This window comes from Chiloscyllium plagiosum, unplaced genomic scaffold (assembly GCF_037043375.1).
Source record: "Chiloscyllium plagiosum isolate Xiang-an unplaced genomic scaffold, Cpla_swu_hap1 HiC_scaffold_11, whole genome shotgun sequence".
NCBI lineage: Eukaryota > Metazoa > Chordata > Chondrichthyes > Orectolobiformes > Hemiscylliidae > Chiloscyllium > Chiloscyllium plagiosum.
This window is the reverse complement of record NW_028270149.1, coordinates 51,986,956-52,004,644: the sequence shown is the minus strand read 5'-3', so window position 1 is coordinate 52,004,644 and position 17,689 is coordinate 51,986,956. Positions and strand designations below refer to the sequence as shown.

The 17,689-nt window shown below is 40.4% G+C and overlaps 1 protein-coding gene across 1 annotated transcript in view; it reads right to left on the bottom strand.

Moving 5' to 3' along the window:
• Positions 1-17,689, bottom strand: part of xpnpep2 (X-prolyl aminopeptidase (aminopeptidase P) 2, membrane-bound) — a 78,535-nt gene that overhangs the window by 42,226 nt on the left and 18,620 nt on the right. Inside the window, exons 5-10 of the mRNA XM_043704673.2 lie at positions 12,720-12,783; positions 9,560-9,667; positions 9,396-9,473; positions 5,476-5,622; positions 3,260-3,361; positions 830-911 (exon numbers count right to left, since the gene is read on the bottom strand). Of these exons, the coding sequence (XP_043560608.2) occupies positions 830-911; positions 3,260-3,361; positions 5,476-5,622; positions 9,396-9,473; positions 9,560-9,667; positions 12,720-12,783 (581 nt within the window). The remainder of the gene's footprint in view (positions 1-829; positions 912-3,259; positions 3,362-5,475; positions 5,623-9,395; positions 9,474-9,559; positions 9,668-12,719; positions 12,784-17,689) is intronic.

The window sequence follows — 17,689 nt, the reverse complement described above, 5'->3', positions numbered from 1 at the left end:
ATGTAGGTAAGAAATAGGAGAGGACTCGAAATATCTTTGGCAGCCACCAGAACTCAGGTGCTGTAGCTGCAAGAATACACATTACAAGAAATAGACTAACTACAATGAGAATGCAAAGAATTGAACCAGGTGGATGGAGAGGTGTCATGCACAAAACCTCACTACAGAGGAACCTCGATTATCCATAGGACAGGGGGGGGGAGTATTGTGTTCGGTTAATCGAATGCTGGATATTTGATGCTGGATAACAAAGTTAGCCAGGCGTCAGGGCCTTGCGATCTTGTTTGGATGATCTGAATGCTGGATAATCGAGGTTCCTCTGTATTGTGTTCCCTACAACCAAGCCCGGGTCACATATATAGCAAAGAAAGCAATTGTTCTAATAATATCCCCAGGAATCCCACTGCAAATGAAGAAACAACATTTGCCTCTACTCCCTGCCTCTTATTTCATAACCATTTTTGTGCCCCACTTATCATGTTTCTATTTTCTCAGTAACTCTGTAACATGGTTCCTTATCAATACCTTTTGAAAATACAGATGTGAAGTATCTACTGCATTTCCTACAAAGAACTCAAACAGGTTAACTGGATATGATTTGCCTTACATACATGCTGGCTGTTTCTTGATCTCTAACCTGTGTTTCTCCAGCTGAAAAATAATTTCATCCTTGACAAACATCTCTAGTGTTTTTTCTAACTTTTAAATGATCAGTAATACAAAATCAAACATGTTTTGATTAGAGTGTAGGTGAGTTTCCTAATATAATTTCACATTCTTGATATGTTTAGTTCAATTTAAACTTCATTGTCCTCAATAAAGAACAAACCTGATGAAATTTGTAGCCAACAGCGTGTAAGACTTGAAAAATGGATTGTATGGAATATCATTCCCTCGCAGGTTGAACAGCCCTAGATAAAAAATTCAGACAAGTTTATTTTAATCAATATAATTTGCACAATTATTAAAACCGTATTTAAAAAAGTTGGTACATATTGATTTCTGTCAGGAATACTCCCAGAAAAAGATATTACTTCTTCATTGCCCTGCAAATTTACAAACCAACAATATATCATGCAGGTCACTTCCTGACATCCTGGTGACAGACGTCATGTCTTCATTCTGCTGCAGTCCACTATATGACACGCATTTGAGCAACTACGGCTGGTTTCCGAATGATAATTCCTGAGCACTGCCTACACATGGGCAGTAGCATTAAATACAGCCACAAGGAATGTCATGGAGTGGTCTGTTGTGGTATTTAATTGACAAATCCATTGCAGAGGAATCTCTGGAGTAATCCTGAGTGTGCATTGAGATTTGTAGCTCTCTGCTGCACAACCTTACCATTATGAATGCATAGCCCTTCTATCAGGTATATAGGCTGATAGGCAGAAGGACTAGGGGAAGGGTAGTGGTAACCACCCAGGTCCTTTCTGGTTGGAACATCAACAATCACTTCTTCTGACTTCAATGACAGTAAATGTCACTTGTGTCTCTGGTCATCCATTTGGTGAAAAAGCAAAAATAGAAGTCACTACAAAATGGACACTCCAAACTATATTTAAAAATTAATGTCATATTGCATGCAAACCTCAACTCATCATCCTTGTGCATTTGGATGCTGCCTGTTTTCTCAAAACCTTTACATGCCTTAGTGCTCCAACATGGTGCCACATATTGGCCAAGGCAGGACTGGTGAAAGGTTTCTCATTTCAAAGAGGAAGACTGGAAGTAGTCTTGCAGGATGCTGTCCAGCAGTTTTACTCCTAGAATGGTCCACCTCAGATTGCACCACATTGACATGGGTAGCAGCAGTCTGACTGATTGGCTAAAAGGCAATAGCCAGAAAGGTGGGAGTGCAAATGGTCAGTGAGGACAGCAGTTACTTGCTCCACAATGTCACTGCATCCGTCCAGGGCTGCTACTCAAAATCTCTAGTCATCTGTTGAAGATTGCTGGACAGCCTGTAAACCTCTTCAATTATTGATATCTGTAGCCATGATGGCAATAGTTTGAATTTGAGTAATGGTAAGATAACCACTTATGCTTTCAATGTGAGCTTCCACTGCAGATCCTGCTAGTAAGCCAGCCTTTAAGATGCCAGTATCTAAGCTGAGATTGTAAGAATGAGTGAGATTGCTCCTTTTCATCACTGTTTTCCAGTTCTCCCACTGCTGGATCAGTTGACTGATCTAGAGTATTTGAAAGAAGAAAGGCACCAGGGTAGAGTTCTGGTGGAATGGATAGAGGCAAAGTAAGGAATAGATGCTTACACTATCTGCAGCTTATAAATCAGAAGAAATTATGACAAGTAGGAGTTGAGATGGAGGAGGAGATTGAAGCATATTGCCATTGTCAATGCTTCTAGCAATACCACTGAACATGGCCTCACCTAAGCTGTTCTTACAATGCCCAGAAACATCTCGTCCAATGGAGTGAGTACATTTCCCTACTAGTTGGGTGCTGTTGGCTCTGGTTATGTGTCATCTTTGTCCTGTGACCCTTCTATATCGAATGTGATGCAATGCTTTTTAGCAGCTTTCAGCTGTTTCTTGATAGTTGATTCAAACAAATTGGTGCAGACTAGCATCCGGGGTGTTTAGGACCTCAGGAGGAGGCTGAGCTAAATCATCAACTTGGCATTTCTCCAGCTCTTTGCTTCCTTTACTCCATCCCCCTCATGTTCCATAGCACAAAGGTGACTAGAACCCTTACAGTCCCAACCAAGGCCTTCTGGATTTGAACCACCAGTCCCCTCCAACTTTATCAACTCAACTTAACTCTTCAACTGCTTCCATAAACTCAAACAGAGCAAGTCTTCAAGCTGTTGATTTTACTTTATAAATAGAAGGGATTCCTTCCTCCATTCTGTTCAGCTGAACGTGTTTAAGAGATTATGTTACCTAAATCACTGAGCTCAAATCAGTGTTATATATTGATGGATTTCATACTTTGAATGTTTCTGGTGCACTTTCTAAATGCACCATGTGATCACATTCTTGTCAAGATAGCCATCATGCAGGCTGACCCAGCTTTGTACACTGGAAAGGTATCTGTAGTTTTGAAACGCTATATGCTACATAATCCAATCTCATAGGAAACAAACAATCCTCAGCCAAATTCAATTATTCAATTTTGCTAAGAAAATCTTAACTTTAAATAAATATCTAATTCCCTTTTTGTATGCTATTTTATCTTAATGATTTACTAACTAAAACAGAGATTAAAATGATCCTTCAAAAGGAATAGCTCTTACATGCAGTTTCATCCAATGCAGAGATCAATACTGCAGTTGGCTGATAAGGGTTTTCCTTCATCTGTGCACGGATTTCTTTTACCTTCACTTCCCATGTTCTTTCTGTAATACAACATATAGACTAAAAACTGCCATCCTCTGACACAGTAAATTTATTGAGATTTCTTTTAAGATGAATTTACAAATGCAGAAGGACAGTTGTTCTTGACAGAATCACAGAATTTTACAGCGCAGGAGACTGCCATTCAGTTCATTTTGTCTGCACCAGCTCTTCAAACAAACATCTTTCTTTAGAAGGATTCATCTTAAGTTTATTTTTAATGACAAGGTCATACGGTAAACACTTACGAGGGAGGCTGTTTGTGTCATTAGAGCATAACAGATAGATACAAGAAGTTGTAAGCCATTTTCTTCAAAAGTTGTTCCATGTGTGGATTGCTTTTTCTGTGAAGATACTTTGCTGACACAAACCTAATTTGATTGCCTTCAGTTTCATTTTCTGCTCTTCTTATATCCTCCTGGTTTATTGTCAGTACTGCTACAGATTTATCTGCTTTCGGGAAGGCACTTTGGTTGTGGAATGTTATCAAAGACTTGCAAATTAATCATGGGTCAGAAACAGAGCCTTCGGTCCAACTCGTCCATGCCGACCGGATATTCTAAATTAATCTAGTCCCGTTTGCCAGCATTTGGCCCATATTCCTCTAAACCTTCCGATTTATATACCCATTCAGATGCCTTTTAAATGTTGTAATTATATCAGTCTCCACCACTTCCTCTAGCAGCTCATTCCATACACACACCACCGTCTGTATGAAAATGTTGCTCCTTAGGTCCTTTTTAAATCTTTCCCCTCTCACCTTAAACCTCTGCCCTCTAGTTCTGGACTCCAGTACCCTGGAGAAAAGACCTTGACTATGCACCCCATCCATGCAACGCATGCCTTTACTAACTTCTATAAAGTCACTCCTCAGCTCCAGGGAAAGACAAACCCAGTCTATTCAGCCTCTCCTATTGCTCAAACCCTCCAACCTGGCAACATCCTTGCAAATCTTTTCTGAACACTTTCAAGTTTTATAACATCTCTCCTATAGCAGGGAGACCAGAATTGAATGCAGTATTCCAGAAGTAGCCTAACCAATGTCTTGTACAGCTGCAACATGACCTCCCAACTCCTATACTCAGTACACTGACCAATAAAGGCAAGCGTATCAAATGCTTTCTTCACTATCCTAGTTGCCTGCAACTCCACTTTTGAGGAACTATGACCCTGTACTCCAAAGTCTCTTTGTTTGGCAATGCTCTCTAGGGCCTTGCCATTAAGTGTATAAGTCCTGCCCTGATGTGCCCTACCAAAATGTAGCACCTCACATTTATCTAGATTAAATTCTATCTGCCACTCCTCAACCCATTGGCCATCTGATCAAGGTCCCACTGTAGTGTAAGCTAGGCTTCCTTGCTGTCCACTTCACCTCCAATTATGAACAATACATCCTATATTCACATCCAAATTATTTATCTGAAGGATAAAGAGCAGTGGATCCAACACCGGTCCACGCAGCACACTGCTGGTCACAGGCCTCCAGTCTGAAAAGCACTCTCCACCAACACCCTCTGTCTCCTACCATAAAGCCAATTTTGTATCCAAACGGTGGATCTCCCTGTATTCCATGTGATCTAAATTGTTAAGCAGTCTACCATTCAGAACCCGGTTGAATGCCTTACTCAAGTCCACATAGCCAATGTCTACTGCTCTACCTTCATTAAACCTCTTTGTCATTTCTTCAAAAAACTCAATCAAGTAAATAAACTAAATTAAAATTGTGCTCATGATTATTCTACACAATGAAGAAAACAGCGCCTCTTAATTGTTACCTTACATGTCCTTCCAAAAGATTCCTTCTCACAGTTACTTTGCTAGTCATAAATTTTGTAAGTGAACTAAATAGTAAATCTACTCATTATAAGGAAATTAAAAGTTGAGTTACAGCAGTTCTGGTCATTTTGAAATTTTACCCTCAGATTTTTGTACTGGAGTCACTGCAGGATGCAGTGGGATTTTCTCTATAATTAAGGTGCTCCAGGTTATGCTAAAGTTAGCCTTCTTAAAAAGAAAGGCAAAGAGCAATTGTATAATTTCTCCCCAAATACTAACTTGCAAGAAAAAAAATCCAGCTACACTATAATTTCCTGTAAATTTAAGAGAACTAATTTACCAAAGAACTCATCCGGCACTTTGAAAATATCGTCGGTAGGGTTTGGTGGGCGGTCCCCTGCCCAGATAATATCCACTAAATTCTTTTCTTCAGCAACAAATTGTCGATTGCCTTGAAGCAATGGATTTTTGTAACTTTCCCACTCCACTATTTAAAAACAAAAGCACAGCAGAAATTAGAATGCATTTACCCATTGAGATGGTATATTTGCAGAACAGTCAATGTCTTACTGGTAGAAATAGTAAATGCTTGACAGCGTCTTGTCAGGTCAAAACTCTTTTATGCATTGGGCTACTGTAACAGCACAGTAACTGTCTTTACAAAAGCAAACATCGCAGCCATCCTGTGTCAGCAGTGTTCCACAAAAAAAGAGAATTGAAATTAATCTTTCCTCGTGGAATTCTGCAAGGCAAGAAATTTTATCAGGACACTAGGAATACCTACTGCTAGTCTTTGAAGAATTGCATAAAGTATTTAATGGCCATCTGAATCAGTAGTTGAAATCACATTGTAAAAATTTATTTGAATTTCAACATCATTCACTTCAACAAAAATCCTCATCCTAATTGTAACATTTTAAGACAATAGCAATTAAAGATCTGCATCATACATTCATATATTCAAATTTGATATTATCCCCTAAATTTTCTATAACATGTTCCAGCAAGATTATTGGATAGTAAATATAATAGGAATTTTGGATGTTTTTACCTCATTGACTATGATTACATAAGTTGGAAATTCCCTCACTCACTCTTCTGGGTTTGGTGAGCTGTGGTTAATCATCGTTTTCTCCCTTATGTTCAGTTTTTTTTTGCTGTGCCAGTTATCATGCAATTCCAATATATTCTGAATGTCCTACAATTCTTCAAGAAATTCCTGCTTGAATTTGGGGGACAGAGTGGGAATCTTCCCTGACGATAATGCCCTCCTCTCCTCCATTATGCTTATTGATCACAAGTCTACCATTCTCATACAAACCCCAATATTTTAGTAATTCCTACTGGAAAACCCCAAAATGCCCCATCTGTTAGATGCCTGTCCATATTACATCCGTAACTTCTAATACTTTGCCTGTTCCCCTTTACAATTTTTATTCATCTGTTACCTTCCTTCAGCAGGTCTGACAGCATCTTTGGAGAGAGAAAAGCAGTTAACATTATGGGACAGATCGGCCTCTTCAATTCTGACAAATAGTCATACTCAAACTGAAATGTTAGCTTTGCTTCTCTTTCCACAGTTGCTTCTAAATCTGCTGAGCATTTCCAGCACTTTATTTCAGATTTCTCACATCTGCAGCAATTTTGCTTTTGTGTTATCCACCAGAAGAGGATACAAACAGTTCATTAACTTCATGAACAACTTCCACCCTGACCTCAAGTTCACCTGGACGATCTCAGACACCTCCCTCCCCTCCTGGACCTCTCCATCTCCATTTCCTCAACACATGACTCAACACAGACATCTACTTCAAACCCATTGACTCCCTCGGCTACCTACACTACACCTCCTCCCACCCTGCCTCGTGCAAAAACATTATCCCTTACTCCCAATTCCTCTGCCTCTTCCTCATCTGCTGCCAGGAGGACCAATTCCACCATAGAACATCCAAGATGGCCTCTTTCTCAAGGACTGCCTTTCCCCTCCCATTTGGTCAATAATACCCTCCAGTGCATCTCCTCCCTTCCCACACCTCCGCCCTTGAACCACACCCCTCCAATCGCAACAAGGACAGAAGCCCCTTGGTCCTTACCTTCCACCCCACCAACCTCTGGATATAACGCATCATCCTCCACCATTTCCGGCACTTATGAACAGACCCCAGCACCAGAAATATATTTCCCTCCCCACTGCGATCTGCATTCTGCAGAGACTATTCCCTCCGCAGCTCCCTTGTTAGATCCATGTCCCCACCAATCCACCCTTTACTCCATGCATCTTCCCCTGGTACCGCAAGAGGTGTAACACCTGCACCCAGACCAACCCCCTCACCTCCATCCAAGGCCCCAAAGGATCCTTCCACACCAGGCAGAGATTTTCCTGCACCTCACACACATCATGTACTGTATCCATTGCTCCTGATTTGGTCTCCTCCACATTGGGGAGACAGGACGCCAATTTACAGAGGGTTTCAGAGAACATCTCTGGAACATCCATACTGAACAACCCCACTGCCCTCTGGCCGAACACTTCAACTCCCCCTCCCACTCCTTTAAGGACACACAAGTCCTGGGCCTCCTCCACCACCACATTTCGAGTCACTGGACACCTGGAGGAAGAATGCCTCATCTTCCACTTTGGGACACGACAACCACATGGGATCAATGTTGATTTCACTAGTTTCCTCATCTTCCCTCCCCCCCCCACCCTATCCCAGGTCCAACCCTCCAACTCAGCACCGCCCTCTTGAACTGCCCTACCTGTCCACTTCTTTCCCACCTATCCTCATCACCCTCTACTCCGACCTATCACCATCACCCCCCATCTTCTGCTACCTATTGCATTCCCAGCTATCTTCCGCCCTGCCTGAATCCCTCCCATTTATCTCTCAGGCCCCTTGGGCTCCCCCACATTCCTGATTAAGAGCTTATCCTTGAAACGTCGACTCTGCTGCTCCTCGGATGCTGCCTAACCGGCTGTGCTTTTCCAGTACCACACATTTTGACTCTGGCTCACCACCTCCCTTACTCCTCTCTCACTCTCCTAGAACAGTAACATTTATTAAGCTACACAGTATTGTATGTATCATCTAATTTATTAGAGGCAGTTTCTGACTTATAACTATTCCTTTTTGTAAAATATATATATATATATACATATAAAAAACCATATCCAGATAAAATTTCAGCAAGGTGCATTCATTGCAATCTTAACATTCCCAGCACTTCAAGTAAATTATGACTGGCCCAGACATTCTGATAGCTAGGGAGAGTAATTGGAGCTGTGCAAATTAGAATTGCGAGTTAGGACTATGCAGATTCCTCAGCTTTACTGGTTCTGAGGGAATTGTCTTGGAAATTGAAATTTCTGATGGCAATTACCCTTTGTCTGAAACTTTCTGAAAGAATCAATTAAAGTCAGAAAATTCAGAGGATTTTGACGCACATAAGATCCATTGTTAGAAGATTAAATCTTGCTCTAAATTCTGAGTAATATTAAATCAAACTCCCAATTCACCACTGATACCAACCACTGCACCTATCCCAACTAAGTTAGACTACCCCTGTTTTGTTCAACTCACTTGACCCTTGACAACCATGCTGCTGAACTAATCCAAATCCAGAACCATCGTAATTGGCCCTCCCCTGTCTCAACACTCACCTCCATTGCCTTGCTCTTCCAGGTCCCCAAACCCCAGCTGACTTGAAGATAAGTTGGTAACTTTAAAGTTAACCAGTGTTTTTAATTCTATTTGAAATATCTGGACCATGAAATTTACAGTGAGTGAAATAGCTAGGTGTGAGCCAGAGAGAGAGTGCCAGAATAATGCTGCTGCTAGCACATCTGGGAACAATTCTCATGCACCAATAGTGCCACATGCTGGAATTTCACTGCAAGCATTTATAAAAAGCACAGATTGAATTAACATTAAATTTATTAAGAATAATAGGAAGATTACAATGGCAGTGAAAATGTGACACTTACTTGTGTTCCTTGCCATTGGGTAAAATGAGCAGTCAAGAAAATATATTCACCACCAAACAAAATATATTCAGTATCAAACCTTGGGCTCTAAAACTGGATGATTGCAGAAGGGCAACACTGAAGGTGAGATTGTAAGTGTTAAAGGATTGTTCTGGTTGGAGGTCTTTGGATAAAACTGAATTAGAATTTGAGATTGCACTAAATCGTGATGTAGTTATGGTGCTGATTCTCAGAGTAAGAAGACCAGAAAAATCTTGTAAATACTGTTTCCTTACCAATGGAAAAGACAAAAGGGTCAGCAGCGACTATATCTCCTTCCCTTGTTTCATTCAAAATCCAGTCTATAATAGTTGCTAAGAGAAACAACATATGTTTAGAAAAGTAAATGCAGTCAAAATAAAGTTGGATCATTAAATCTATCACTACTGTTAAGACTCACTTTCCCCTTTGTTGAGCTCCCAGTTGCAATCCATTTGGCGTTCAGCTTGAATCCAGTAACGTCCATCGGTCCAGAGTGCAGCCTTCATCTTACTCACTACGGCAGTACCTATGGAACAATTAGGTGGCCACATTTTACCAGGGATACTATTTATTTCTCTTTGAATTGCACCTAAAAAGTGGCTTTTTCCCAAATTGATAGTGAAGGATTTTGAATTGTTTTATTTGGATTAGAAGCTCTGAATTACTTCATGGAGAGCAAAATTTTGCAAACGAGCAAAATAACAAAAATAAAGCATGAACAATTGTTAAATTTGATCGAAATCAAAAGGTATACTGACAAACCTGACCAAGTGAATGGATCGTATTGTAACTTTAAAGATTGAGTAAATGAGTGATTCAAGATTTTCCATACTTTGAGAGACATAATGAACTTGCATTTAGATAATTCCCTCAATACATCTGGAGTTGAAGTCAAAGATCAGCCATGATCATATTTTATGATGGAGCAGGCTTGATAGGCCATATTCTGGATCAATGGTGCTGGAAGAGCACAGCAGTTCAGGCAGCATCGAGGAGCTTCAGCAAAATCGACGTTTCGGGTTTTTACCTTGTTGATAGGCCATATTGTCTACTCCTGCAGGGCATCACCAAATGATTTATAGTCTGTGATGCATTCCTGAATTGCAGTAATTGTAATAATGTGAGAAGCATAGCTGTCAATTTGTACAGAGAATACCACACAAACAAGAAGAATGGAACATGGGAAATAGCAGCAGGAATAGTCTATATTTGAGTTTGCTTGGCTAGTCAGTTAGAACGTTGCTGATCAGTAAGTAATTAGGAAGGCAAATGATATGGCCTTCATTGTAAGAGGAAGTGAATATAAGAACAAGGAAGTACTATTGCAGCTGTACAGAGCTTTGATAGAATCATGCCTGGTAAATTGTATTCAGTTGTAGTCTCTGTACCTAAGAAAGAATTGAGGGAATGCAAAGAATTTTCACCAGATTCATTCCTGGAATGGAAAGCCTGTCATATATGGAGAGGTTGCGTTAATTGGGTCTATATTCACCAAAATTTAGAAGAATAAAAGGGGACTTTTACTGAAATATTTACCATGCTGATCAAATTCTGACCATTTGTAGACAACTGATCTATTCTGGCTGTTGATTGTCTTAGGGTGTATTACAAGAGCAGGAGACATTACAAGAAAGGAACCATCATTCTGGCTAATCAAGCATTCACTGGGCTAGCTGTGCCATTCAATCTGATAGCTCAGCATCCTTTGGGAATAGAAGGCTGTGTGTGCATTCATTTACCTACTCAACAGAAGCATGCTCATCCTTGCTTGCAGCAGGTGAATACTGAGAACTGAACTCTTCCTATGCAGCCTAAGGTTGCCTGTTATCAATGTTTCTTGTCTTTTTCCAAACAGCTCAGAGAGGAATATTCCCAATGGAAATTCAATCAATCCTAATTGATACTAATAGATGTTTTTGAAACATCCTAATTGATGTTTTTGAAGGCAGTATTAGACATTTATACTTTGATTCATCTTTCTGGTATATGAGTTACCAATTTTTTTTTAAATCCTAATTGAAACAATTCGGACTTTTAAAAAAATTGGTAACTCAAATACCAGAAAGATGAATCAAAGTATAAATGTCTAATATTGCCTTCAAAAACATCTATCCCTATATTATTTTAATTATCAAATGAGTTTCCATCTATTCACCAGTTCTGTGTAAATCTGGATACTGAAGTGCCAGGAATGTAATTCAGACTCAGCATCCCTCAGGTAGGGACATCAGAAATTGTGTGCAAGAATCTCACTATCTAAATAAGACTCCTCCATCTTTCAGACGGGAGGTTTGTGGGCTTCCTCCAAGGACCATATGAATGATCACCTCTGTCAGTTTTTTCAGTGTGTTACGCCCTCTGAACAAGGCAAGTAGAAAATTATACTCATGTGGTCTTGTAATCTTATTCTATTGGCCCATAATCCTTAATTCAAATATTTGGTTGATGTAGATTAGCATGAAGAAACCAGTTTCAACTGGTTCTATTCCCAAGTGTTTGTGCCCTTTCAACTCCAGCAAGAAGATTCAACATCATTACAATGTGCTGGATAATGAAAAGCCGACAGCTGAGGAAGGAGTATTGAAGGAGTGTTCATGTGCTTCCATTTTAATAGTCTGGTCTAATTGCCAAAACATTATACCACTTCAATGTGCAAAGAATCAAAATGAAGTTCAGTATATCATTGAGGAGAGGAGCAGTTAGTCCTGGCTATGAAAAATGATTTAAAAAAAATAGATTAGCAGAATAAGAATCTATGTAAGGTAGTTTTTACTGCAGCAGAGCTAGAATATGCCTCCAAAGATGTGGAAATTAATTCAAAGAAACTGAAATAAAGGTACCTCTTTTAGGCAGATGCAAGACCCATCCAGTTTCAGTTCTACACAACTCCATCATACCTTCCCATTGTAATAGTGTTGAAACTGGCTTCCATTAGTTTTGGAGAGAAAGATGTGTTGTTTTTGTGTTTCTGTAGTTTGTGTGGGTGCAGAGGGGTGCATTTCAAATGAAAACTTACTTGTTTGGTTTGGGATTCCCATAACCAATGAATTATAACTAATCAGATGCGTCTCTTTTGAAAGGGCAAATCTTAGGCCATGACTAATTACAATGGAATGAACAGAGTTATCTTTCAACAACATAATGCTGAAACTAGAATAGCCTGCCATTACATTTCTATGTTTCTATGTTTTTTTGGGAACATACTTTCCTTGATCCTGTGAGTTTCAAGCAAAAGCTTGTTGTAGTTCTTACTCAAAGCAAGCTTGTCTACAGAAGATGATGTTTGCATTGGACATGACTAAAGAAAGTCAAATTGTAGCACTGCTGACAACTTGAGTGCTGAAACTGTACTGATAGTTATAATCATTTGCTATTATTGAATTTTAAACAGTTCTGTATCCTAAGCCATTGTCATGAGGCCGTGCGATGTTGTATTGTGTTACATTTGGTGTTATTTGTGGCAGATGGAAGCATGTATCTAGATTTTGATCAGCACCTGCCCAAAGAAAAGCATTAAAGTTATCCTCTTCTCCAGTGATTTGAGTATGCACAATCATTTTCTTTCCTATCTGTGTTACCTGCCGTTCCAGTGAATCCTGTAATCCACGCCCTTCTTGCATCCTGTGGGCTGATGTACTCACTCTGAAAAACATCATTGAGTAATCTGAAATTCCACTTACAAAGAATTTCCTGGATGATTCTTTCCAATCAGTAGCACAACAAAGAACTATGCACACTGAAACAAAACAGAAATTGCTGAAGAAACTCAGGTCTGGTAGCATCTATGGAGAGAAAAGAGAGTCAATGTTTACATGGTGCTCTTCACAGGTGTTGTTGCAAGTAATTTCTGCCATTACAGTGGAGAGCAGTATAAATCTGATTTCCACTGAAGTTACAATCAGAAAGAAAGCCTACATGATAAACAATGCAACAACTGAGTGATAGCTCTGTGCTGCAACTTCTCTTAGTAAAAGACTGACCTCCCCTGTAAAAGGTTAAGTTTTTAGGTTATGGCTAATTACAAAGGAATGATGTTGAACATAATGTGATGCTGAAGTTGGGGTAGCCAGTCGTTAAACTTCTATGTTTCTATGTTTCCCCTGTGGAATACTATTCCTGATCCCATAGATTTCGAGCACAAGATTGTTAAGTTCTTAGTAAACACAGGGTACAGAAAATTACTTTTGTAATGGACAAGACTGAAGAAATGCAAATTGTAATACTGCTCATACCACCTGAGGGCTAAAACCACCCTGATACCTTGCTAATAATTCAATTCACTTGTACCAGGCCAACATCAGCTGTTAGCTGCAATGCATTGGTGCTGACCTCCATCTTTAATAATAATTATACAAAATATGATTAGCAACATCCTAATTCAGAGCAGATCTATTGTTAGAAAGAATTAGCAAAGCATTGCAGTAGTTAATTATGTTGAAAAATAAATCTGAAAATTTGTATATTATGTCATTCGGAAGATATACAATAAACCTTTAAGGGATATTCTGATGATCAAAGGTGGCTTTTATCTGGAGCTGCACGAGATAGGGGAGAAAATAAACGAGTACTTTACATCAGTGTTTACTGTGGAAAAGGACGTGGAAGATATAGAATGTAGGGAAATAGATGGTGACATCTTGAAAAATGTCCATATTATAGAGGAGGAAGTGCTGGATGTCTTGAAACACATAAAAATGGAAAATCTGCAGGACCTGATCAGGTGTACCCTAGAACTCTATGGGAAGTGAGAGAAGTGATTGCTGGGCCCCTTGCTGAGATATTTGGATCATCGATAGTCACAGGTGAGGTGCCAGAAGTCTGAAGGTTGGCTAACGTGGTGCCATTGTTTAAGAAGAGTAGTAAGGACAAATCAGGGAACTATAGACCAGAGAGCCTGACGTCAGTGGTGGGCACGTTGTTGGAGGGAATCCTGAGGGACAGGATGTACATGCATTTGGAAAAGCAAGGACTGATTGGGATAATTAACATGGCTTTGTGTGTGGGAAGTCATGTCTCACAAACTTGATTGAGCTTTTAGAAGATGCAACTTAGAGGATTGATGAGGGCAGAGATCATGGGGGACGTGATCTATATGGACTTCAATAAGGCGTTCGACAAGGTTCCCCATGGGAGACTGGTTAGAAGGTTAGATCTCATGGAATACAGGGAGAACTAGCCATTTGGATACAGAACCGGCTCAAAGATAGAAGACAGAGGGTGGTGGTGGAGGGTTGTTTTTCAGACTGGAGGCCTGTGACCATTGGAGTGCAACAAGGATTTGTGCTGAGTCCACTACTTTTTGTCATTTATATAAATGATTTGGATGTGAGCATAAGAGGCATAGTTAGTAAGTTTGCAAATGACACCAAAATTGGAGGTGTAGTGGACAGCGAAGAAGATTACCTCAGATTAAAACCGGATCTTGATCAGATGGGCCAATAGGCTGAGGAGTAGCAGATGAAATTTAATTTAGAAAAATGCGAGGTGCTGTATTTTGGGGAAGAAAACCTTAACAGGATTTATACACTTAATGTGTTGTTGAACAAAGTGACCTTGGAGTGCAGGTTCATAGCTCCTTGAAAGTGGAGTTGCAGGTAGATAGGATAGTGAAGAAGGCGTTTGGTATGCTTTCCTTTATTGGTCAGAGTATTGAGTACAGGAGTTGGGAGGTAATGTTACAGCTATACAGGACATTGGTTAGGCCACTTTTGGAATATTGCGTGCAATTCTGGCGTCCTTCCGATTGGAAGGATGTTGTGAAACTTGAAAGGGTTCAGAAAAGATTTACAATGATGTTGCCAGGGTTGGAGGATTTGAGCTATAGGGAGTGGCTGAACAGGCTGGGGCTGTTTTCCCTGGAACATCGGAGACTGAGGGGTGACCTTATAGAAGTTTATAAAATCATGAGGGGCATGGATTGGATAAATAGACAAAGTCTCTTCCCTGGCATGGGGGAGTCCAGAACTACAGGGCATAGATTTAGAGTGAGAGGGGAAAGATATAAAAGAGACCTAAAGGGCAACGTTTTCACGCAGAGAGTGGTATCTGTATGGAATGAGCTGCCAGAGGAAGTGGTGGAGGCTAATAAAAATAAAGGAAAAAACAAGTCCCATCCTCTGCTTCAGTAAAATAAAAACCAAGATCCTTTTAACAAAGAAAGACATATATTTGATTAAGGGTTGGGCAGAGAGTGATATCTTTATTGAATTACAGCTATTTGCTCAACATGTTTGGCTTCACTTCACAGATCAAACTCTAAATATTCCAAAGAGGAGATCTCTGAAAAGATTACTGACTATTAGCGCAGAATAAATATATCTGGTCTTTCTGAGGATGATCAAAAAGATCCAGAGAAGGTCTGGAGATTACTTGAAGACCAGTTGAAGGTGGAAATCAACTTCTGGATTAACAGACTACAACTCACGTCACATAGTCTATTGATGACTTTGCCTCTGGATACCGTGTGTTTAATGGCTGTGGGGCAGCCAATATTAACTGCAATGTGTTCACCATCTCCAGGGACTGGGAAGGCAAATTTTATCAACTTAAAGATCCCTGACCACGGAGAGGTAAACCTCAATGTGACATGAAAACTTTCCAGCCATGTTAACCAAATACTTCACAGTAATGAGGTCAATCATGAATTGGTCAAATCCTTTGATACCATGTGCTCATGCTCATGTTAAAAATGTCTGCAGAGGAAATTTATCATGCAATTTGTTGCTTGAAGATGCAGTTTTCTATTAAAGTATTTGGAAGCAATGAACCAATGCCTTGTGAGCAGATCTAAGAAATCATTGCCATTAGCAGTCAGTCAACATTAGGAACAGAGAAATAAATCTTCTGTTTCCTATTCATATTTACTGAAGATATAAAAATAATGTGATTTTAGTCCAACAGATTTGGTTTTTAATGGACATCACTGTTTCACTGACGGCTGGTTTATGGCAGCAATGTCACTGTGTGGCGTTGAGGGAATTTTCTCCCATTTTGATGTGGCACTGCCTGAATGAGGGCTGCTGCTCCCTGCGTATGCAAATCAGCAGCCTGCCATTCCTGCCATTCATTTTAACAGATGGAAATATCAAAGCAAACAAGAACCTTGAGAAGGTGTCAGGGAGGAGGAAATATATGATCAACAGGAGAAGCCTGCATGGAGAGGATCGGTTCTTGCATCATCTTGGTGCTGTTCACTAAGGCTACATTTTATTTAGCTTTTCTTTATAAAATCCCAACAGTGTGGAAACAGGCCCTTTGGCCCAACAAGTCTACACAAACCCTCTGAGGAGTAACCCACCCAGATACATTCCCCAAATCTGTATTAACTCCCTGACTAATGGACCTAACCCACACATTCCTGAACACTACAGGCAATTTAGCATGGCCAATTCATCTAACCTGCAAATCTTTGGATTGTGGGAGGAAACCAGAGCACCTGGAGGAAACCCAAGCAGACAATGTGCAATCTCCACATAGACAGTTGCCCTAGGCTAGGATCAAACCTGGGTCCCTGGTGCTGTGAGGCAACAGTACTGACCACTGAGCTAACGTGCTGCCTGTGATGGATGAGGAGGTCTTCCCGAGGAAGTATTGTTCTCACCCACAATCTTCCCCTTGTTTGTTGCACCATCTCCTAAAAATGCAGTCATATGCTTCTTTGATGGCTGCCCCTGCCTCCCATCCATGTGCACTCTGCCCATTGGTATGCTCGAGGAGTGCGATTTACTAAGGTAGGAGCTGAGAGCAAATCATGGCTTGGTGTTAGATCCACTAGTGAGCATTTGCGAGCTTGCTCACTAAATTGTGATCAGGGGCTGGATTTAGTGCAGCACACAATGGCAGAAATCTTGGTGGCTGTGCCCATTTAATCATGGGAAATGCTATTGTCAGTAACCCAGAGTCAGGAAAATGTTCTGCAATTTAGATGCATAAGGAAACACACTCATTCACAGCAGGCTATCAATGAGACAATTGACATTCATTAACCTGAAACACACCAACATTTACTGTTGGTGCATGGATTACCTGTAGGTGGTGTGGCTTTTTCATGCCTCCTAAAAGTCATCAAGCCAAACCTTATCAGATTTGGGCCTGCAACCTCTTAGAGGGGGAGCTCTCTTTCCAAGCTACAGTGCTCATTGAAGGGACTCAGCATTGCAGAGGGCGGGGGTGGCCACTGTAGGCCAACCATGTCTTTGCTTCCAACACCCCTGCTATATTGTCCAGCAAACAACCCCATTCCCCGGGCTCCATTCCACTCTCTCACTCTCTGTCCGGTTTTGCATTCTTATTCAGATGTTAATAACTTGATTGTGTTTTAAATTAATTTTTCTACACATTATTAGAGAAGCAAATCTTGAGATCGCTCTCCTTAGTCATGTGACCTCACATCATCAATATATCATGTTCATCTCAACTCAAGCTGTTACTCCAATAATCCACAGATCTTTCTGTTATTCCAGGCCTCTTACTGGTGCATTTCCACTGGAATCACCCCACTTCCAGCTGAGTTTCTGACAATGGAGAGTTCACAGACACTGTTTGGCTG